The sequence below is a fragment of the Vicia villosa genome, linkage group LG7 (assembly GCF_029867415.1).
Source record: "Vicia villosa cultivar HV-30 ecotype Madison, WI linkage group LG7, Vvil1.0, whole genome shotgun sequence".
NCBI classification, from domain to species: domain Eukaryota; kingdom Viridiplantae; phylum Streptophyta; class Magnoliopsida; order Fabales; family Fabaceae; genus Vicia; species Vicia villosa.
Genome location: NC_081186.1, coordinates 104,041,464 through 104,058,843, shown reverse-complemented (window position 1 = coordinate 104,058,843; position 17,380 = coordinate 104,041,464). Strand labels below are relative to the sequence as shown.

Below are 17,380 nucleotides of genomic sequence, written 5' to 3'. Positions count from 1 at the left end.
ATTATCCTGATATTAATCTATTTTAATATTTTTAATATTTTTCATAATTTATTTGTATAAATTTAATTGAATCTCATAATCGTATTTTTAAGGATTCAAATGAACCTTCACTTAATTTTTTTAATTAAACGATATTATATTCTAGAATTGATTACAAATATGACTTTTTTAATAATAATTTTTTGTAATTTAATATTTATTGTTTTTTTAACTAGAAAATTGAGATTACTATAGTCTATAGTGAATGAATAATGTAATGATAAGAACGAAAATATTCTCTACTTTGACCATAATACCAATTCATGATTTTATTTTATTTTTAAAATTTAAATTTATATAGAAACTTGTGTAATCAATAAATACAATAAATATAATAAATATTCAAATTTTAATTTCTTTAAATGTAATTTTTTATCTAGAATTGTTGAAAAAGATATTAAATATTTTGAGAAAAAATTTATTTATCTAGAATTTCCAAAATTTATATACTTTTTTAATAAAAAGAAAGAAAAAAAAAGAGTAGGAATTTACGCAAATAAAAACCTCGTGTTCTGTATTCTACAACAAGTACCGAAAACTCTCTCTCTCTCTCTCTCTCTCTCTCTCTCTCTCTCTCTCTCTCTCTCTCTCTCTCTCTCTCTCATCGGAGTACAGTAGCTTCTTCTTCTTTCACTGTGTCATCGTGTCTGAACCCTAATTCCACCGCGAAATTCTGCGATATCATCAAATTTAGGATTCAACATTATCAACTAAAAGCCCTTTCAATTCATCACATTTCGCTCCTTCATTTCTGTCTTTCGAAGAACCGTTTCATGATTTTGTGAAACCAGTGTTATTTACTTGGAGAGAGCTCTGATCGGGGTGAAACGGAGTTTGTACTGTTTTGATTTTCCGGCGGTTATTTTCCCGGTTGCCGGAGGATGGGATTTGAGCAATGAGCGATGCCGGTAGGGCGTAGTGGAGCGCGCCGGGGACGGCCACCGAAGCGACAACGACAGGCGCAGGGGGAGCAGCGACAGAGTCCGGTTGAAGAGGAAGCGATTGCGAATAGGACGAGACGGAGGCGTGCAGCTGCAGCGGCTGTGAACGATAAGGTTGATGAGCAGGTGGCTGTGGTTACGGCGGGAAATGAGAACGTAGTTGTTGCTGCGGTGGAGAAGGAAGGGGAGGGTGATCGGGTATTGGAAGAAGGGGGAAAGGAGAAGAAAGAGATGGAGGAATGTGATAACGGAGGTCACAGCAATGGGAAAGCTGAAGCTAGTGAAGAGGACAGTAACGCCTTGGTTATTCCTGAAAAGGTCTCTTTTTATTCTTCTTCTTCTACTTCAGCATTTTTTATTCGGCATGTGTATGTTCTGTTGCGATTCTTTTTATCTACCATGCAAGTATTATCTTTTAGTTTTAAGTAGGTGTTAGGATTTGAGGACTTGCATGTTTTGCTGTGTTCATTTTCTAGTTGTGTTTTAGGTCAGAGGTTTGAAATGGTATTGGGGATTGTGATTGAGGCTTGTTTGTGGAGTGAGTTATTGTTAAATTTTAAGTTTTTTAAAGTAAGGAATCATGTTTGTTAATTAGATCCTCAAGGTGAGCCTAGTGGTTTAGAGTATCTAGGGTGGGGGGACCTAGTCTGAGGATGGTGAATATGTCATTGTCTTTTTGTTGTGATTTGTTGGTAGTATGGTTTTTCAGACAGGAAAAGGGGCACCGTCACAATCTGTTCAAGCTCTAACTGGAGCTAATTCCTTAAGTAATAATGGCCGTAGTCATGATTGGGTATCACTTACCTGGGGGTGTTATCAGGGGGTGTACAACCAAACAACTCATTTTTCACTGATATTATGACTATATGACTTAATTATTCAGTTTTGAAAACCAAAAGACATTCTGTTCGTAAAACTGTACATATACATACAAGTTGAAATATTGGTTGACAAAGTTTGTCTTTACTAAACAAAACTTCTCTACTTTCTTTACTTTATATCGGTCATAGAATGAGAACATCATATTTTTATTTCATCTTACCGCTTTCTAAAATCACAGCATTTGGATTTCTTGATTCACACATTCCATTTTTTTCTGATACTCTATGCCATCATAATTTGTAAAACTGTGTAGTTTTTAACATGTATTCACATCAGCCCAGTCTCTATATAAAAAGTATCCATGATAGTTTATCAACCCCAGCCCATATGTGACAATCCGACATAAAATCATAAAGTGAATATTACATAATCATTTTTGATTCTTGATGACATCCAACCAACCTATTGTCTCCACCACTTGAACTATAGTCAACTCTACTCAACGTTTCTCAACTCAACACTTCATGATCTTATAAAAGTATGATTTTTTGCTCTAGAAACTGTGTATAACATTGGTCTAATGGCATACCCTTCCATTTATAATAATGATTGGAGTGATGTTATGTATGTAAGCATAGTAGAAATTTTGGCTTTCCATGCAGCCTTGACATTTTGAAAAGTAACTCTTGAATACATTTAAAAAAAATAGTTATTGAAAAGGCTCAGGTTGTTGTTTAGCAGTAATTTGTTCAAACTATTTTTTTTATTGCTAGTTTTCTCATGGTTTTATTCAATCATGGACACCAATAAAGTATAATAATACTTTGCTACAAATGTTCCAGTTTCCCTAATCTATAAATCTGTTCTGGTAATACTTATATTGTAATTTTGTTTTCTTCTTATCACAGGTTCAAGTAGGCAATTCTCCTTTGTATAAAACAGAGAAAAAACTTGGCAAGGGTGGATTTGGTCAAGTATATTTTGGTCGGCGTGTTTCTGGTGGAAATTTGAACGAGAGAACTGGACCTGAAGCTGTAGAGGTATATGTATCCTATCGCTAATGAGTGATGAGTAACATTTCTTATATTTTTGCATGCTAAAGCATTTTAATCAGGAATTCACGGTTCTTAATTATTTAATCAGGTAGCAATAAAATTCGAGCACATTAGTAGTAAAGGATGTAACCATGGACCACCGAATGAGTGGCAAGTGTACAAGTGAGTGTTATTATTGCTCATTCTTGTATTTTCTCTTAATTTGCTATCTATTTTTAGGGTATTTTATGCATGTTTTTCTATAACTTTTGTTTGTTTGTACAGCACCCTCGGTGGAAGTCATGGTGTGCCACAGGTGCATTACAAGGGTATGCAAGGTGAATATTTCATCATGGTATGTTATTGGGTTTTATTCTTTATTCATTTGGATTTGATTTTTTTTAATTATTATTTGAACGATAATGTCATTTTTCTTTAATTTGAGTTTGCTTTGTTTGAAGATCCCTGTTTGGCTTACGGCTTTCATATGTGCAGATTATGGATATTCTAGGACCTAGCTTGTGGGATGTTTGGAATAATTATTCTCACACGTAAGTCTTTTGTTAATTATTTGTCAGACATGCATAAAAGTATATTCCCTGTTGTTAATTTTGACTTTCAATTGCAATGTTAATATTTTTTGTCAATTCCAGCCTGTCCACCGAAATGGTTGCATGTATTGCCATTGAAGCAATATCTATATTGGAGAAGATGCACTCTCTAGGGTAATTTTATTACCACTCACCTAATTTATTTCCATGCATGAACAATCATTTGCATTCATTTCTTCTGGGTTGTGCATGTGAATATTGGATAGAACCTTTTTTGTAAAGATATACCTATTCTTTCTCCTTTTCCTATTCTTCTACTGACATTGGTGATGCACATAGGAAAATGTGAATTAAGATATTTTATAATTGTAATTGAAATTCTGTTAGGTATGTGCATGGAGATGTGAAGCCTGAGAATTTTCTGCTTGGCGCTTCTGGGACACCTGACGAAAAAAAATTGTTCCTGGTAGATCTTGGATTAGGTATATTTTAGATATTGACTGATTATTTACTGGTCACATGTTATGTTTATATTTTAACATCAGCTAATAACTCATTTGGCTTTTTATGTGCCATTTTGTGCTTGCAGCGACTAAATGGCGGGATAGTAAATCTGGTTTGCATGTGAAATATGACCAAAGGCCTGATGTTTTCAGGTATATTTATAATTAATTTGGGATTTTGGAGAAAATGTTGAAATATTTTAGAGTACTCTATTTATATTAACTTGTATCGTGTGAAAAATATTTTCAGGGGCACAGTCCGCTATGCAAGTGTGCATGCACATTTGGGGAGAACTGGAAGCAGGAGGGATGATTTGGAATCTCTTGCATATACACTAATATTTCTTCTTCTAGGCCGTCTTCCTTGGCAGGGATTCCAGGTTGGTCATATTTAAACAACTTTTCATTTTTTTCTCATTTTGAGAATGTTGTTCTTAAGCATTTTTATCTCAGGGAGAAAACAAAGGATATCAGGTTTGCAGGAAGAAGATGGGAACGTCTCCAGAGACACTCTGTTGTTTTTGTCCCCAGCCTTTTAAAGAGTTTATTGAACATGTAGTAAGCTTAAAGTTTGATGAAGAACCTAATTATGCAAAATACATTTCTCTCTTTGATGGGGTTGTCGGTCCAAACCCAGATATTAGGCCACTTATTACAGAAGGGGCTCAAAAGGTATCAGTTTGTCTATCCTTTACTCTTGTGTTGTTTTATATAGAGACGTAGTTTGTAGTCTAACCCTTGATACTGCTAATTTTATTTTGCTTGAAGCTTGTTGGTCTTAAAAGAGGCCGGTTGGCTTCCAACGAAGATGATGAACAACCCAAAAAGAAGGTTCGAATGGGTTTGCCAGCCAACCAGTGGATTAGTGTTTACAATGCCCGTAGACCGATGAAACAAAGGTATACACCAATAAGTCTTCAAAGTTTGTTGATACAAGGGGATGACTTCCATTTTCCTGTTCTTAAAATTAAGGTTGAAGAGTGTGATTCTTCAGCCCATACCATATGTTCGACTTTCTTCAGATTTAATATTTGGATTACAAAAATTAGATGCTAAGGATTATTATCCGGTTTTAAAGCTTATGATGTAAGGGAATTGTTATGTAAAAGGAGTGGGTTTCTTTGTGCTGTAGATATCATTACAATGTGTCAAGTACAAGGCTTACCCAGCACATTGAAAAAGGAAATGAGGATGGCTTATATATTAGTAGCGTTTCTTCATCTCAAGGCCTATGGGCCTTAATCATGGATGCAGGGACAGGTTTCACTTCCCAAGTTTATAAACTCTCCCCCCAATTTTTGAACAAGGTAAATTTCAATTTACTGCCATATATTCTTCTACTCGTGGATTATTAAATTTTCTGCTTAGCGCACCAAATGTGCATGCTTGTTGAAATTGTTAATCCTTATATTTTCAAGCTACACTTATTATTTACAAGGAATTTTCTGTTTTTTATCTATTAAAGGAATGGATCATGGATCAGTGGGAAAAAAATTATTATATCAGTGCAGTTGCTGGAGTTGTACATGGGAGTTCACTTGTAGTAATGTCTAAAGGTTGGTTCCTTTTAAGATATATATTGGCTTATGTGCTTTGGCAATTCTCCACTTTGCTTTTCTTTTTAACTTAGATCATGGATTTCAGGCACCCAGTATTTGCAGCAATCGTACAAAGTTAGTGATTCATTTCCTTTCAAATGGATCAACAAAAAGTGGAAAGAGGGCTTTTATGTAACTTCAATGGCCACCGCAGGGCAAAAATGGGGAGTAGTTATGTCCCGTGGGGCAGGGTTTACAGAGCAGGTCATTTTTTATTTCAGCTTTTATCCGTCAGTACTTAAGTCATAATGCAACTTAATAGTATGAATTAGTATTCATTTAAGTTTATAAATTTGCAGGTGGTGGAACTAGACTTTCTGTATCCTAGTGAAGGGATTCACAAGCGATGGGAGTCTGGATACCGAATCACATCGCTTGCTGCAACTTGGGACCAAGCTGCTTTTGTTCTGAGTGTTCCTAGTAAGAAGCCCCAGGACGAAACTCAGGAAACGCTAAGGACTACTGCTTTTCCTAGTACCCATGTTAAGGTGGGTCATATAGCCACATTTGTTGTTTATGCACCTAATTTAGAGTTAATTGAAATCTGATCATATTTGGTTTTACAGGATAAGTGGGACAAGAACCTCTACATTGCCTCTATTTGCTATGGACGTACCGTTTCTTGATACTGCCGATCCTCCAAGGTGCGGAAGTATTTGGATTTCAGTTGAAAAGCTCCAAACGAAGGATTGGACCCAAAATAATTAAGTTTTTTTGGGACAAACATACTGTTGGACTCTAGTATATATCAAGAAGCATGATGAGCTGGGGACAGGAAATTTTGATGGCTATTATGTATGTAGGAGAATGAATATTTTCAGTAAAACTAAGTTAACACAGCTCACTTTTCCGATCTGGTGGAAATTGAGTTTATGTCAGTGATAGTTAATGTTTTGCAGAGGTTCTTTTAATACAGGTACAAAGGTATACAGATTTTAAGTTTGGTAGACCTTAAAAAAATTCTTTATGTTAATAAGGTAATCATCACATCACATTAAAAGATAACCTTCATTGTCTATTAAGTATCTGATGCAATCAGATAAATCTCTTTACACCATTCTATCCGAGGCCCCAGGAGCCTATTTAAGCCTATAGATAACTTTGTCTAACCTACAAACAAGCATTTTATCCGAGGCCTCAAAACCAGGAGGCTGCTGCATATACACTTCCTCCTCAAGAAGACCATTGAGGAAAGCATTGTTTATATCAATCTGCTGAACGTTCCACATGTGAGTGATTACAAGTGTTAAGACAATTCTAACCGTAACACGTTTCATAACAGGTGAACATTTTCCAGTAAAATCACTTCCAACCCGCTAATGAAAATCTTTGGCCACAAGTCTGGCCTTGTATTTATTTATGGATCCATCAGGATTTTCTTTCACCCGAAAAACCCATTTACAACCAATAGGTTTCTTAGAGACAGATGATGACATCAAAGTCTAGGTCTGATTTTTCAGAAGGGCCTGATACTCATCTTTCATAGCTTGAAACTAATGGGGAGCATCCAGGGTCTGACTAATTGAAGTAGGTTCCATGTGAGTGAGAAAAAAATATAGGGTTAAGTCTAGGTTGAGTAATACCACTCCTGGTTTTGGTTTGTATGACATGAACATTGAGAGGATTAATTAAAGGTTGGGAGGGATGAGAAGGAATGTTAACATGTCTGGCAGGGGAGATAGATTCAAGGGAGATGAGGGTAAAACAGTGTTGGATTTAGCTAAATCAGAGAATATAGAAACATGTGAGGAGGGTGAAGCTGAAGAGAAAGTTGTAGGAAAGCTAGATGAGGCTGATGAATCAAAATTGGCAAGAGGATTGTGAGAACTGTGGATAGGATTAGGTTCAACAGTGTAGTTGACAGAATTATTAGGAGAATAAACTATATGAGAAGAGGGAGTATGACCGACATGATGGAGAAGAATCAAAGATGATGAGGTTGTTGGCATAAACCAAGAGGAGCTAGTGAAAGGGGAACAAGATTTAGTGGAAAGGGAAGTTGAAACATTGTTGAATAAGGGAATTTAGATTCACGAAAGAGAACATCCTTAGAGATATATATGATCATCAGAGGTTAGGCATTTGTACCCTTTATGGGTAGTAGAGTACCCAAGAAAAATGCATTCCTGGGACTTCAAGTCAAGTTTATGACAGTTATAGGGGCAAAGGAAGGGAAAACATGCACAACCAAACACTCTAAGACAATTATAATTTAGGGTTTTGTTTAGAAGTTTGGAATAAGGAGAGTGATTATAAAGAGTAAAACTAGGAAGCCTATTAATAAGATAGGCTACAGTGACAAAGGCATGGTCCTAAAATTTGAGGGGTAGTGTGGACTGTGCAAGTAATGCTAAACCAGCTTCCACAATGTGACGATGTTTTCGTTCAACTATAAAATTTTGATGAGGAGTGCGGGGATAGGTAAATCTATGAGTGATTCCTAATTCAGTAAGGTATTTGGTGAAAGGCCTGAACTCACCACCTTCATCACTTTGAATACCTTTAACTATACAATTAAATTGGAGTTCAACCATGTTTTTAAAATGAATAAACTGGGCAAGAGTATCAGATTTCATCCCGAGAGGAAAAACCCAAATAAACCTTGAATATGCATCAACACATGTAAAAAAAATATGTATATCCACCCGAGGATTGAACTGGTGCTGGTCCCCATAAGTCACAGACAACTAATTCAAAAGGATGGTGATACATAGTGGGGGACAATGAAGTGGGGAGCCTGTGAAATTTACCTAAACAGCAGGCAGCACACATGTTATTTGGGATTTTTGAGGGATAGGTAGTTGACATAGCTTGAGCACTTATGCATGAGCATAATGGTGAGGGGGCCCTAAGCATATGTGCCAATATACATACTTGTTATTAGATATGGATATGTGATATTAACATTCTGGGGTGAGTTAGGAATAGAAGCAGTAGCAACATTGGGATTAGGAGAAAAATGACAAACTAACAAATTTTGTTAATGGAAGAAACATTAATACATAGAGAAGTGCTATTGCACTTAGCATTTGAATTCAATGCATGATTAAATGAAGAGCTAAGATTAAAATATACATAAGATGAAGGTACATTTTTATTAAAGCTAGGAGATGACTTTGACGGTTGTTGAGTAGGGTTGGGAAATTTGTAAAAAACATTAGCTCCAACAAAGCCACAGAGCAGAACTTCAGACGAAACATGTGATTTGACAAAACAAAGTTGAGGGTGAAACTCAAAGAAAACATGATTACATGAGCAAACTTACTAACAATGATCAGGTTTTGGGTTATGTGAGGTACAATAAGTAAATTGTGTAGAGCGAGAGACATGGAAGGAAAATCAGGTAAAGGAAATTGCATAGAACTTACTGAGTTAATAGTAAAACCTTGGCCATTTCCCATAAACACCTGCTCAGATATAGGCAATGAAACAAAGTTAGACATATTTGAAGCCTCAGGTATAACATGGTGAGGCACACTTGAATCTGGGTACCACCATTGGTTGTTGAAATTAGGATTTAAATCAGTTAGGAAAGCTTGAGGAAGTGGAGGTCTGGAGGGAGCTGGCCTTAACGCAGCATATCCAAACGAAGAGAGATACATAGGACGTGAATCCATCATAAAGGGATTGAAGGAAGCTCTCCTCTGAGAGAACGAAGCAATGTTAGAGTGTGAATATTTATGATAGCAGATAGATGCGTCAATGCGTCATGTCCAGACTTGTGACATATATGACATTGAGGTTTTCCAAAGCGACCTCTTCCACAGCCAAAACGGCCACCGCCACGACCAAAACGACAACCTCTTAAACCATAACCATGATTTTCAGCGTGTGCAGTAACATGACTAGTTCTAAGAGGAAAGTTAGGGAATCATTCCGTACCAGCAACAAACTATTCAGTTGTGATCAGCGAAGATGATGACCGAGCCTGTGTCAAATTCACCGACACCGGATGAGTGAGGACATATTTCTGATACTTTTCAAGCCTTGATTCATGCGCAATGAGACATGATTCGAGTTCATCAAGTGAGCCTAGATTTTCTTTACTATTCACAACTGCAACAATCAGATCATACTCCTAAGGAAGCGCATCAAGCACAATTTCAATTCGGTTTCGAAGCGGTACAATAAGCCAAACAAGCACATAGGCAATGCTTTTTTTGGCCATAACAACGCTTTAAAGCGCTGCCTAAACCAACACTGCTATAAGTAAAAGCAACGCTTTGGATTAATGTAAAAGCGCTGCTATATGTCCCCTTTAGGCAGCGCTTTGAATTTAAAAGCACTTTCTTATGCACCCCTTTAGACAGCGCTTTGGAAAGTACCCCTTTACCAGCGCTTTTGGTCATCTTTTAGGCATCACTTTAGACAACATTTTCTTAAAAGCGTTGTCTATTCCCCATTTTAGGCAGCGCTTTCCCACTTTAGGCAGCGCTATTCCCACTTTAGGCAGCACTTTTACCCACTTCAGACAACACTTTTCTCTTTAAGCGTTGTCTAATTTTCACGAAATTTTTTAAATATAAAACTTATTTTCACTTACAAAAAGCGCTGCCAATATATAGAATAAATTTTCACCGGATTTTCACCATATTTTGCACCAAATTTGATAGCTTTAATATATACATAACAACAACTTAAAAATTCTACATATATATAGCTCCAAATTTGCACATACAAAAAATCTACATATATATAATTGATGATATATACAAAAACAACTTGAAAGTTCTAAAATGCTAAATTGATGTTAAAACTACATATTACTATCTTCGAGAATTTCTAAAAAACAACAACAATGAACTTGTTAGCTCTATCTTCTACATCTGCACCTATAACCTAAAACAAAACCAAAAGATCGAAATTCATACCATGATAAAACAAAACTTTATTCGAATTTATACTCAAAACTCTAAGGGTATGTTTGGTTCGGGGTAGATGGAGGGGAGGGGAGGGGAGGGAATATTTTTAATTAAATGTGTTTGGTTCAAATTTCATGAGGGGAAGGGAGGGGAGGGAAGGGGAGGGGAGCAAAACCCCTCCAAAACACACTTTTTGCGTCCCTCCAAATTGGAGGGATTTTGAGGGGAGGGGAGGGAATCTCAATTTTAATATTTTAAAAATTATTATAATTACTATAATATTCTCAATTTTATTTAATATTTCAAAATTATTCATTTTCTTTTGTATTATTGTTCTCTTCTGTGTGACTTTTCTCAATTGTTTCTATCAACTTATTATAATTATTCTCCATCTTCAAATTATTTTGAAATTTTTTGTCCTTAATATAAATCATAATCATTTCTCTTTTTTGATTTTTTTTATAACTCTTCTATGTTTTTTCATGTTTTTTTTTCTAATTTTGTTATGTATCCTATCGTATTTTCTTTTATATCAAATTTTAAAATTTTCATTTTAATTTATTTATTTATTTTATTAAAAGATTTAAACCATTTATATTTAATAATAAATTATTTTATGTATTTTATGTGTTAAATAATTCATTACGATTTCAAAGTTGTTATCAACATATAGTTTAATTTGTTTTTGAATATTTTGTTCAAATTAAGTGAACTCAATTTTTTAATGTTATATAATAAATTATAACTTTTTAATCACTCAATATTAGAAATTTTACTAACAAAAAAATATGTACAAATTTTTCACATTTGAATATCATATTGTATTACTTATATAAGAAAATAAGGATAAAAATGTAAATTATTAGTAAAACCCCTCCCCTCCTGAACCAAACATATTTTTAATTAAAATACCACCCTTCCCCTCCCATCCCCTCGTTTGAACCAAACACCCATCTGATTAAAAAAATTCCCTCCCCTCCCCTTCTCTCCCCTCTATTAAAATCCCTCCCCTCCCCTCGTTTGAACCAAACACACCCTAAAGTTATACTCAAAATTCTAATCAATGAAAGAAAGACAATATACCTTATAAAATTCTTAACTCCATAATGAGTTGACACCATTCCTCCATAAGTTTATCCAATTGATCTTTTGAGTAACGAGCACGCTTGAATTCATCAAAATACTACATAATAATATAACATAGTATGTGATTTAGTTAAAACACTATGCCATTTTACGAGAAATATTAAAATAATTCCTAAGTTAGAAATCCATACCGTGGATGAAATCTCTATTAGATCTAAAAGAAGAGTTTCTTTCATAAACCTCAAGATGAAATAACCGCAATCTATACCATTACGCTGACTAGGACACTACACATGGAAAAAATTACGGATATATATCAGGATATACCCCTTAACTTGTTTCATCAAGTATCACCACTAATATAATCAAAATTGTGAAAATATACCTGCACTCTAATCCATGTAATGTTGTTGGCTCTACTCTTTGGTACTTGAATATCTCTTTGTGATCGAAAAGCTTGTAGAACGCTATAATAAAATATAAACAACTATTTAGAACAATCTCACATAGATAAATAAATATACACACGAATATTTAGAACAATCTCTCTTATGTATCAATCACCGTCTTCAAATATGGGTATGTACTCCAATCATTGTCTAACGAATCTAGATAATATACAACTTCTCTTACAGGATTAATCGCAAGCATTAGAAAAAACCAGTGTCCACTGTAAGATTAAACAAATGTTAGATGGAAAGTTTCTACACAACATCAAAAAACAAAAAAAATATAATAGATGAAGTTAGGATGAAAATGTTGTAATTATTAAAAATAAAATAAAAAAGTAATTAAGTTTTTAATATATTTTATTAAATCAATTAGAATTCCTTTTAATTAAACTTCTTTTTCAAAGTTAAAGTATTTATCAATAATTAATATTTTAATCCTAATGAATAAACAATAACGGATAGAAATAATCCGTTGGTTGCTCTTTATCATGTGGTTGTCTTTTAAATTATTGACAACAATAAATATGAGTTAATTTGTTCAAATTAACGTATATGTCTTTAGTGGTCTATAAATTTAAAATATTTTAAATGTTTAGTGAATAATTTGAGTGCAATCAAGTGAATTGAATAACTTTGATTTGGTTTTAATATCAATTTATTCTATTCAATTTTGTGTTACAATATCTTTAAAAAGTTGAATTAGAGTATATATTCTCTAACAGTTTTAATTCTAGGCAATTAATGTGATTGGCAACAGAGTTTTTATGCCAACGTTCTAATATTGAGAAAATTCAGTTTTGTCAATATACCTTTAAAAATACTATTAATTTTTTTCTATGAGTGTCAGTTACGGGTTGCTCTTTAAAAGGTTTTGAAGTAGTTTTATTTAGGAATGAGAAAATTGGAGAGATATTAGAAGAAAAAAATACAGCATAGATTAATTTCAAAATAAATATATTATGGGTTAAAACATCTCAAATAGAGAATTTTTCTTGCAAGTTCTGTATCCTCCTTTAGCGAGAAGAGTCTGTTAAATCCTGGAGGACTAGCATAATACGCAGAAAATCCTTGAGGACAGTGCGGCCAACACGTCTCAAACTATCTTACCGGTTTTTATTTTGCAGGTCTTCGTAGCATTATCAACTACAGAAAATCTAACCCGTTGCCAATATTATATGGTAAAAAGAAAAAAATTTATGAATATTTGCGGGCCACAAATAAATCGAGTACATACGCTATGACATCATCTGGTTTTGTTTTGATTAACCATGCGTTGACAGTGTTGGGAGCTAAGAAAGTGAATCTTTCTTCCAATCCACGCGGGCGCATCACTTTGTCATACGGAAACCTTAAATAAAAACATCATTAACATTAGACTATATTCATTCAAATGAGTAAATAAATTGCTCATTTAATTAAACAAAGTTGATTAGAGTATACTTGATGTATATACTGATAACACTGAGGCCTAATTCCAAATGTTTAAAAATTTGATCCATATCCTCTCTACCAATTGCTTCCATATATTCAAAACCAAAAATGTGTGCATTCATAGGTATAAGACAAGTACCACCATCAGGAATATCTGTTATTCCTAGATATGTCAGAAGGCACGTCCTATATTGAGAAATAGGTTTTTTTCTAGCCGCAGTCTTCTTAGGAACAACCTTTTTTTGTGTGAAAATGTTGCTAATATCAGGCTCCTTACCCCTACTGACTTGTTTAATCTCTTTAGCATGAATCTAAATTTCATAAAATTAGTTAGGTGAAATATAAGATCAAGAATTAATATTTTCTATACATAAATATCATATAATTGTGTTATACTTATTCACTAACATCTCTTTCTTTTCTTGGTTGGATTGTGAATGTGAATGGAGCTTGCCCTTCTTTAACTAACCAAACATATGTTGATTGAAGTTTTTCTTTGTGGCTTGAAGATTGTTTGAGCTGTATATGAATGAAGCAAACATGAAGTTGTTGGTCAACTCCTCTATAGGGTATTGGCTCCCAAATATGTATTACATGTAAAAGAAAAGAACTGTTTTGATGTTTTGATATTTTTTTTTGTATGTTTCATTCTCATTTGTATTTTATGCTATAAGGTAATTTGTTTAGAGGCTTGTATTTATACAAATAATTTAGATGCTTGTATTTATCAATCAATCAAGATGATTTAATTTTTATATGAGGCAGGAAACTCAATCATGTGCAATTGAAAGATGCACGAACCTTTGTTAAGGATATTTTAATTACCTTTGTTCCATTGTTTTATAATGAACATGGTTAGTGTAGGATGAATAATTGACTTCATGCTAAAACTGGAATCTTCCTAGTTCTAGTTAAAATAAGTTTTCTCGTTCCTATTAAAACGCCAATAAATATTTGCATTTTTAATTATCGATACAAGTTATTGATCAATTAATTATATGTTGCATTTACATTTTGTATGAATTTATCCAACAATGAAGGTGTAGTTATTGCACGGGTATAGAAGATGATGGTGAAGAGGGATGATGTTGAACAACTTAGGACTTGATATGGACGGGATTTTATTGAATTAATTGGGTTATATTTATTTATGGTTTATCTCCGTTTTATAGAAAGTGGACCAAATGATTAAAGTTATTTATAGATATTTATGTTATTTTAATTTGGTTGATTTTGGTCTATATTTAGGTAAAACAATTTATTGATATTTATTTAAAATTTAATTGTGATGATTTGGTGCTATAATGTGTACGTTTTCATGTAACTTTTGGGTTTGATATTAAAAATTACAAAAATGTATAAAAAATCAATATTGGGCTTGAAATAATTAATACTTTTTAATTCAAATATTCAATATATTTTTTTATAAAAAATCAGTTAATTTTTTCATTTTTAAAAATAAATAAAATTTATATTGGACTGAAATTGGACTTGATATTTGTGTTGCCCATTTACTAGTTTGGTAATAAGAATATTAAAAAAAGTAAAAACTAAATTTAATAAATTTATTAATTGGGCTGGATTTCGAGTTAGCCCAATAAAAACTGCAATCCGAAATAAATCGGTCTAGTTACCCGAATCCGTTTTAATCTGAATCAGAAAAATCGATAATTAAACTGGTCGGAATTAGGCAACTAGAAGCCCGTCGATGGTTGGGTCGAATTTAGGTTTTGGGTCTGAACTTGAACCGGCCTGAACCAATGCTCACTTCTAATTGAAGATTTCCTCAATATAATTAATATTTCTTAGGAGAAATTGTATTTAAGATAATTAAGTTAGTAAGATTTGAAAAGTTCTCCCGTGAAAAAAAGTGCAGTGTAGTATAAAATTATGGCAAAATAAAGGGTGCAGTGAAAAAAGACACTTTACGGAGATTCGAAATTATTTCGGAGACGTATCTCCAGACATTTTTCTGGTAAAATTAAAAGTGTCTCATTCTAATAAAAAAATGTCCCATTTGCAACGTTTTTTTTAGTGTGATTTTAAGTGTGTCCGAAGATATATCTCCGGACAATAGAAACATATTTAGATTTTCAAAAGTGTGGGACGCACCCATAGGATAGAAAGATCAATCACATGTTAGAATGTGTTATTTCTACATATTGTTGAATTGTGATCATGTGAATGTGAAGTTTTCTACATGTTGGGCGTTGCTTGCAGATAAAGAACTTTACATTCACATAGGAGAGAAATCCTTCAAACTTTATCTTTATTACATGTGTGAGGCTAATTGCTCACATATACAAGAGATGACAGAGGAGGTGAAATGTATTAAATGTGTGAGGTTTAAGGCTCACATATACTAAATATGATAGGGATGGCAAAATTTATTATATGTGCGAGGCTTATTGCTCGCATATACTTAATATGATACGGAAGGTAACATTCATTAAATGTGTGAGGTTTATTATTTGCATATACAAAATATGATAGAGGAGGTAAAATTCATTACATATGTGAGGCTTAATGCTTGCATATACTAAAGATAACAGGAGATAACTAAAGATGACTTGAGAGCTAAAATTTTGTTTAACATCTCATATGTAACGAATAAGTATCGCATTTGAGAGACAAGCTTGAAAAGAATGCTTTGATTATGTCTTGATTTTCATTACAATGGTATGCCGGACAATTTAAATGAGATGTGTTATTCATATGTGGCCGTGTGCGTTGTTCATATGTGGCCGTATGTAGAATTGCACGCTATTTAAGCCAAAAGTCAAAATTATGAAGGTTATAACTTAAAAATCCTTAACCATGACTTTGGAGGTTTCTTTATACCTTTTAGAGCCCTCTTCTTCAAACATTAAAATTCTCTTGTTTAATCTTTTATTTCAGATCAATTCTTACATCTTTAATCATGAGGAAATTATTTTTCAATCTCAAATCATTTCTTAAAATTTTGATCATGATCAATTCTTTGATGGCATGTGTATATTAGTTAATAGGTTGAATGATAATGTGTTGATTTCCTATATTTTTTGGGTGAGAGTTGTCTTTGGAAGACAAAGGAGTTGATGTGGTGCTGCACGTTGCTTATGGTAATTTCTTGTTACCAATATTTTCATAACTCATTTGTTACACTTGTTATGAATCATTTCCTACTTTTTTCTCGGATCACCGAGTGAGAAGTTGCGCCTAAATACAAAGAGGATTGGCCTCGTGCATTCGATTTTGTCCCGTACAGGGGGAATGGTGCGGTTGAGTCATTCAGAGTCTCTCTTGACTGTATGGTACCAAATGACATTTGCTTCTTTCTGCTCATACGAGGGTTACAGCCAGACACGTCAGGTTGGCGTCATTTTTTTATACTCTGATTGGCTGGGATGTGGATAATCTCTTATGTATCCATATTTGCTTGAGCGAGTGATGCGCCAGTTTGGCTACTTGAAGATTATTTCGAGACCTCCCCACGAGTCTACTCCTCCCACTGTCCCCCATAGAGACCTACAAGCGATACTGGATACTTTTGAAAGCCACCTGATACTAGAAGAGAATCGTCGGGAGCTAACTCATGTACATTGAATTTGTGCTAAGGGCTACATGACATGATTTTATAGGGTGCCACATCCTATCATGACACCAGACGCTCTTGGAGAACCACATTGACCGGCTAACTACGAGGTAAGGCATACCCAGTAGTTTATATTGGAATGTATTTTTTTGTCGGTATTTTCGGACAAATGTTATGTATGAATTTTTATCCTCCTTTAACTCTAATAAAAAATGAAATACACTTTGATTTTACGTTAATATAAGTTGACCTCACAAAAATTAAATGTTTAAACAATGGTGTTGATCTGATATGATTCAGGGAAGATTACAGATATGCATCTCCGAAATAATTTCCCCTTTGTATTTACCACACTTACAAAAATTATCAGAAGACATTTCGGAGATGCATATTTGAATACTCTAAATATCCATACGAAGATGCATCTTCGTACCATGTTTTGTTAAAAAAGAAGATGGATCTCAGAATAACACCTTTTTTTTTTTTG

The 17,380-nt window shown here is 33.8% G+C and overlaps 2 protein-coding genes across 2 annotated transcripts; one reads left to right on the top strand and one right to left on the bottom strand.

Moving 5' to 3' along the window:
• Nucleotides 1–597: 597 nt before the first annotated feature.
• LOC131616335 (casein kinase 1-like protein HD16) lies at nucleotides 598–6,435 on the top strand. The gene is made up of 16 exons (XM_058887641.1): nucleotides 598–1,298; nucleotides 2,711–2,842; nucleotides 2,946–3,019; nucleotides 3,122–3,191; nucleotides 3,332–3,387; nucleotides 3,490–3,561; nucleotides 3,775–3,869; nucleotides 3,977–4,043; nucleotides 4,141–4,270; nucleotides 4,344–4,562; nucleotides 4,659–4,789; nucleotides 5,023–5,197; nucleotides 5,356–5,446; nucleotides 5,535–5,692; nucleotides 5,788–5,976; nucleotides 6,055–6,435. The coding sequence occupies exons 1-16, from the start codon at nucleotides 942–944 to the stop codon at nucleotides 6,112–6,114; spliced, it is 2,076 nt and encodes a 691-aa protein (XP_058743624.1). The 5' UTR covers nucleotides 598–941; the 3' UTR covers nucleotides 6,115–6,435.
• Nucleotides 6,436–11,434: 4,999 nt separating this feature from the next.
• Nucleotides 11,435–14,155, bottom strand: LOC131619890 (uncharacterized). Its single transcript, XM_058890929.1, has 7 exons — nucleotides 14,145–14,155; nucleotides 13,728–13,881; nucleotides 13,329–13,630; nucleotides 13,123–13,236; nucleotides 11,822–11,903; nucleotides 11,628–11,723; nucleotides 11,435–11,533 (listed from the first exon to the last, which is right to left on the bottom strand). Exons 1-7 carry the CDS (start codon nucleotides 14,153–14,155, stop codon nucleotides 11,435–11,437), a joined length of 858 nt encoding a protein of 285 aa, XP_058746912.1.
• Nucleotides 14,156–17,380: the final 3,225 nt, after the last annotated feature.

Bases quoted from the DNA above. Each gene is read 5' to 3' on its own strand.
- LOC131619890 (XM_058890929.1), bottom strand. The intron at 11,904-13,122 runs GTATGTACTCGA...ATTTTATTATAG, and splicing joins AAACCAGATGATGTCATAGC to CGTTCTACAAGCTTTTCGAT. The intron at 11,534-11,627 runs GTATGGATTTCT...ATTATTATGTAG, and splicing joins TAATAGAGATTTCATCCACG to TATTTTGATGAATTCAAGCG.
- LOC131616335 (XM_058887641.1), top strand. From the start codon at position 942: ATGCCGGTAGGGCGTAGTGGAGCGCGCCGGGGACGGCCACCGAAGCGA. The intron at 4,790-5,022 runs GTATACACCAAT...TTTGTGCTGTAG, and splicing joins CGTAGACCGATGAAACAAAG to ATATCATTACAATGTGTCAA. The intron at 5,447-5,534 runs GTTGGTTCCTTT...CATGGATTTCAG, and splicing joins ACTTGTAGTAATGTCTAAAG to GCACCCAGTATTTGCAGCAA.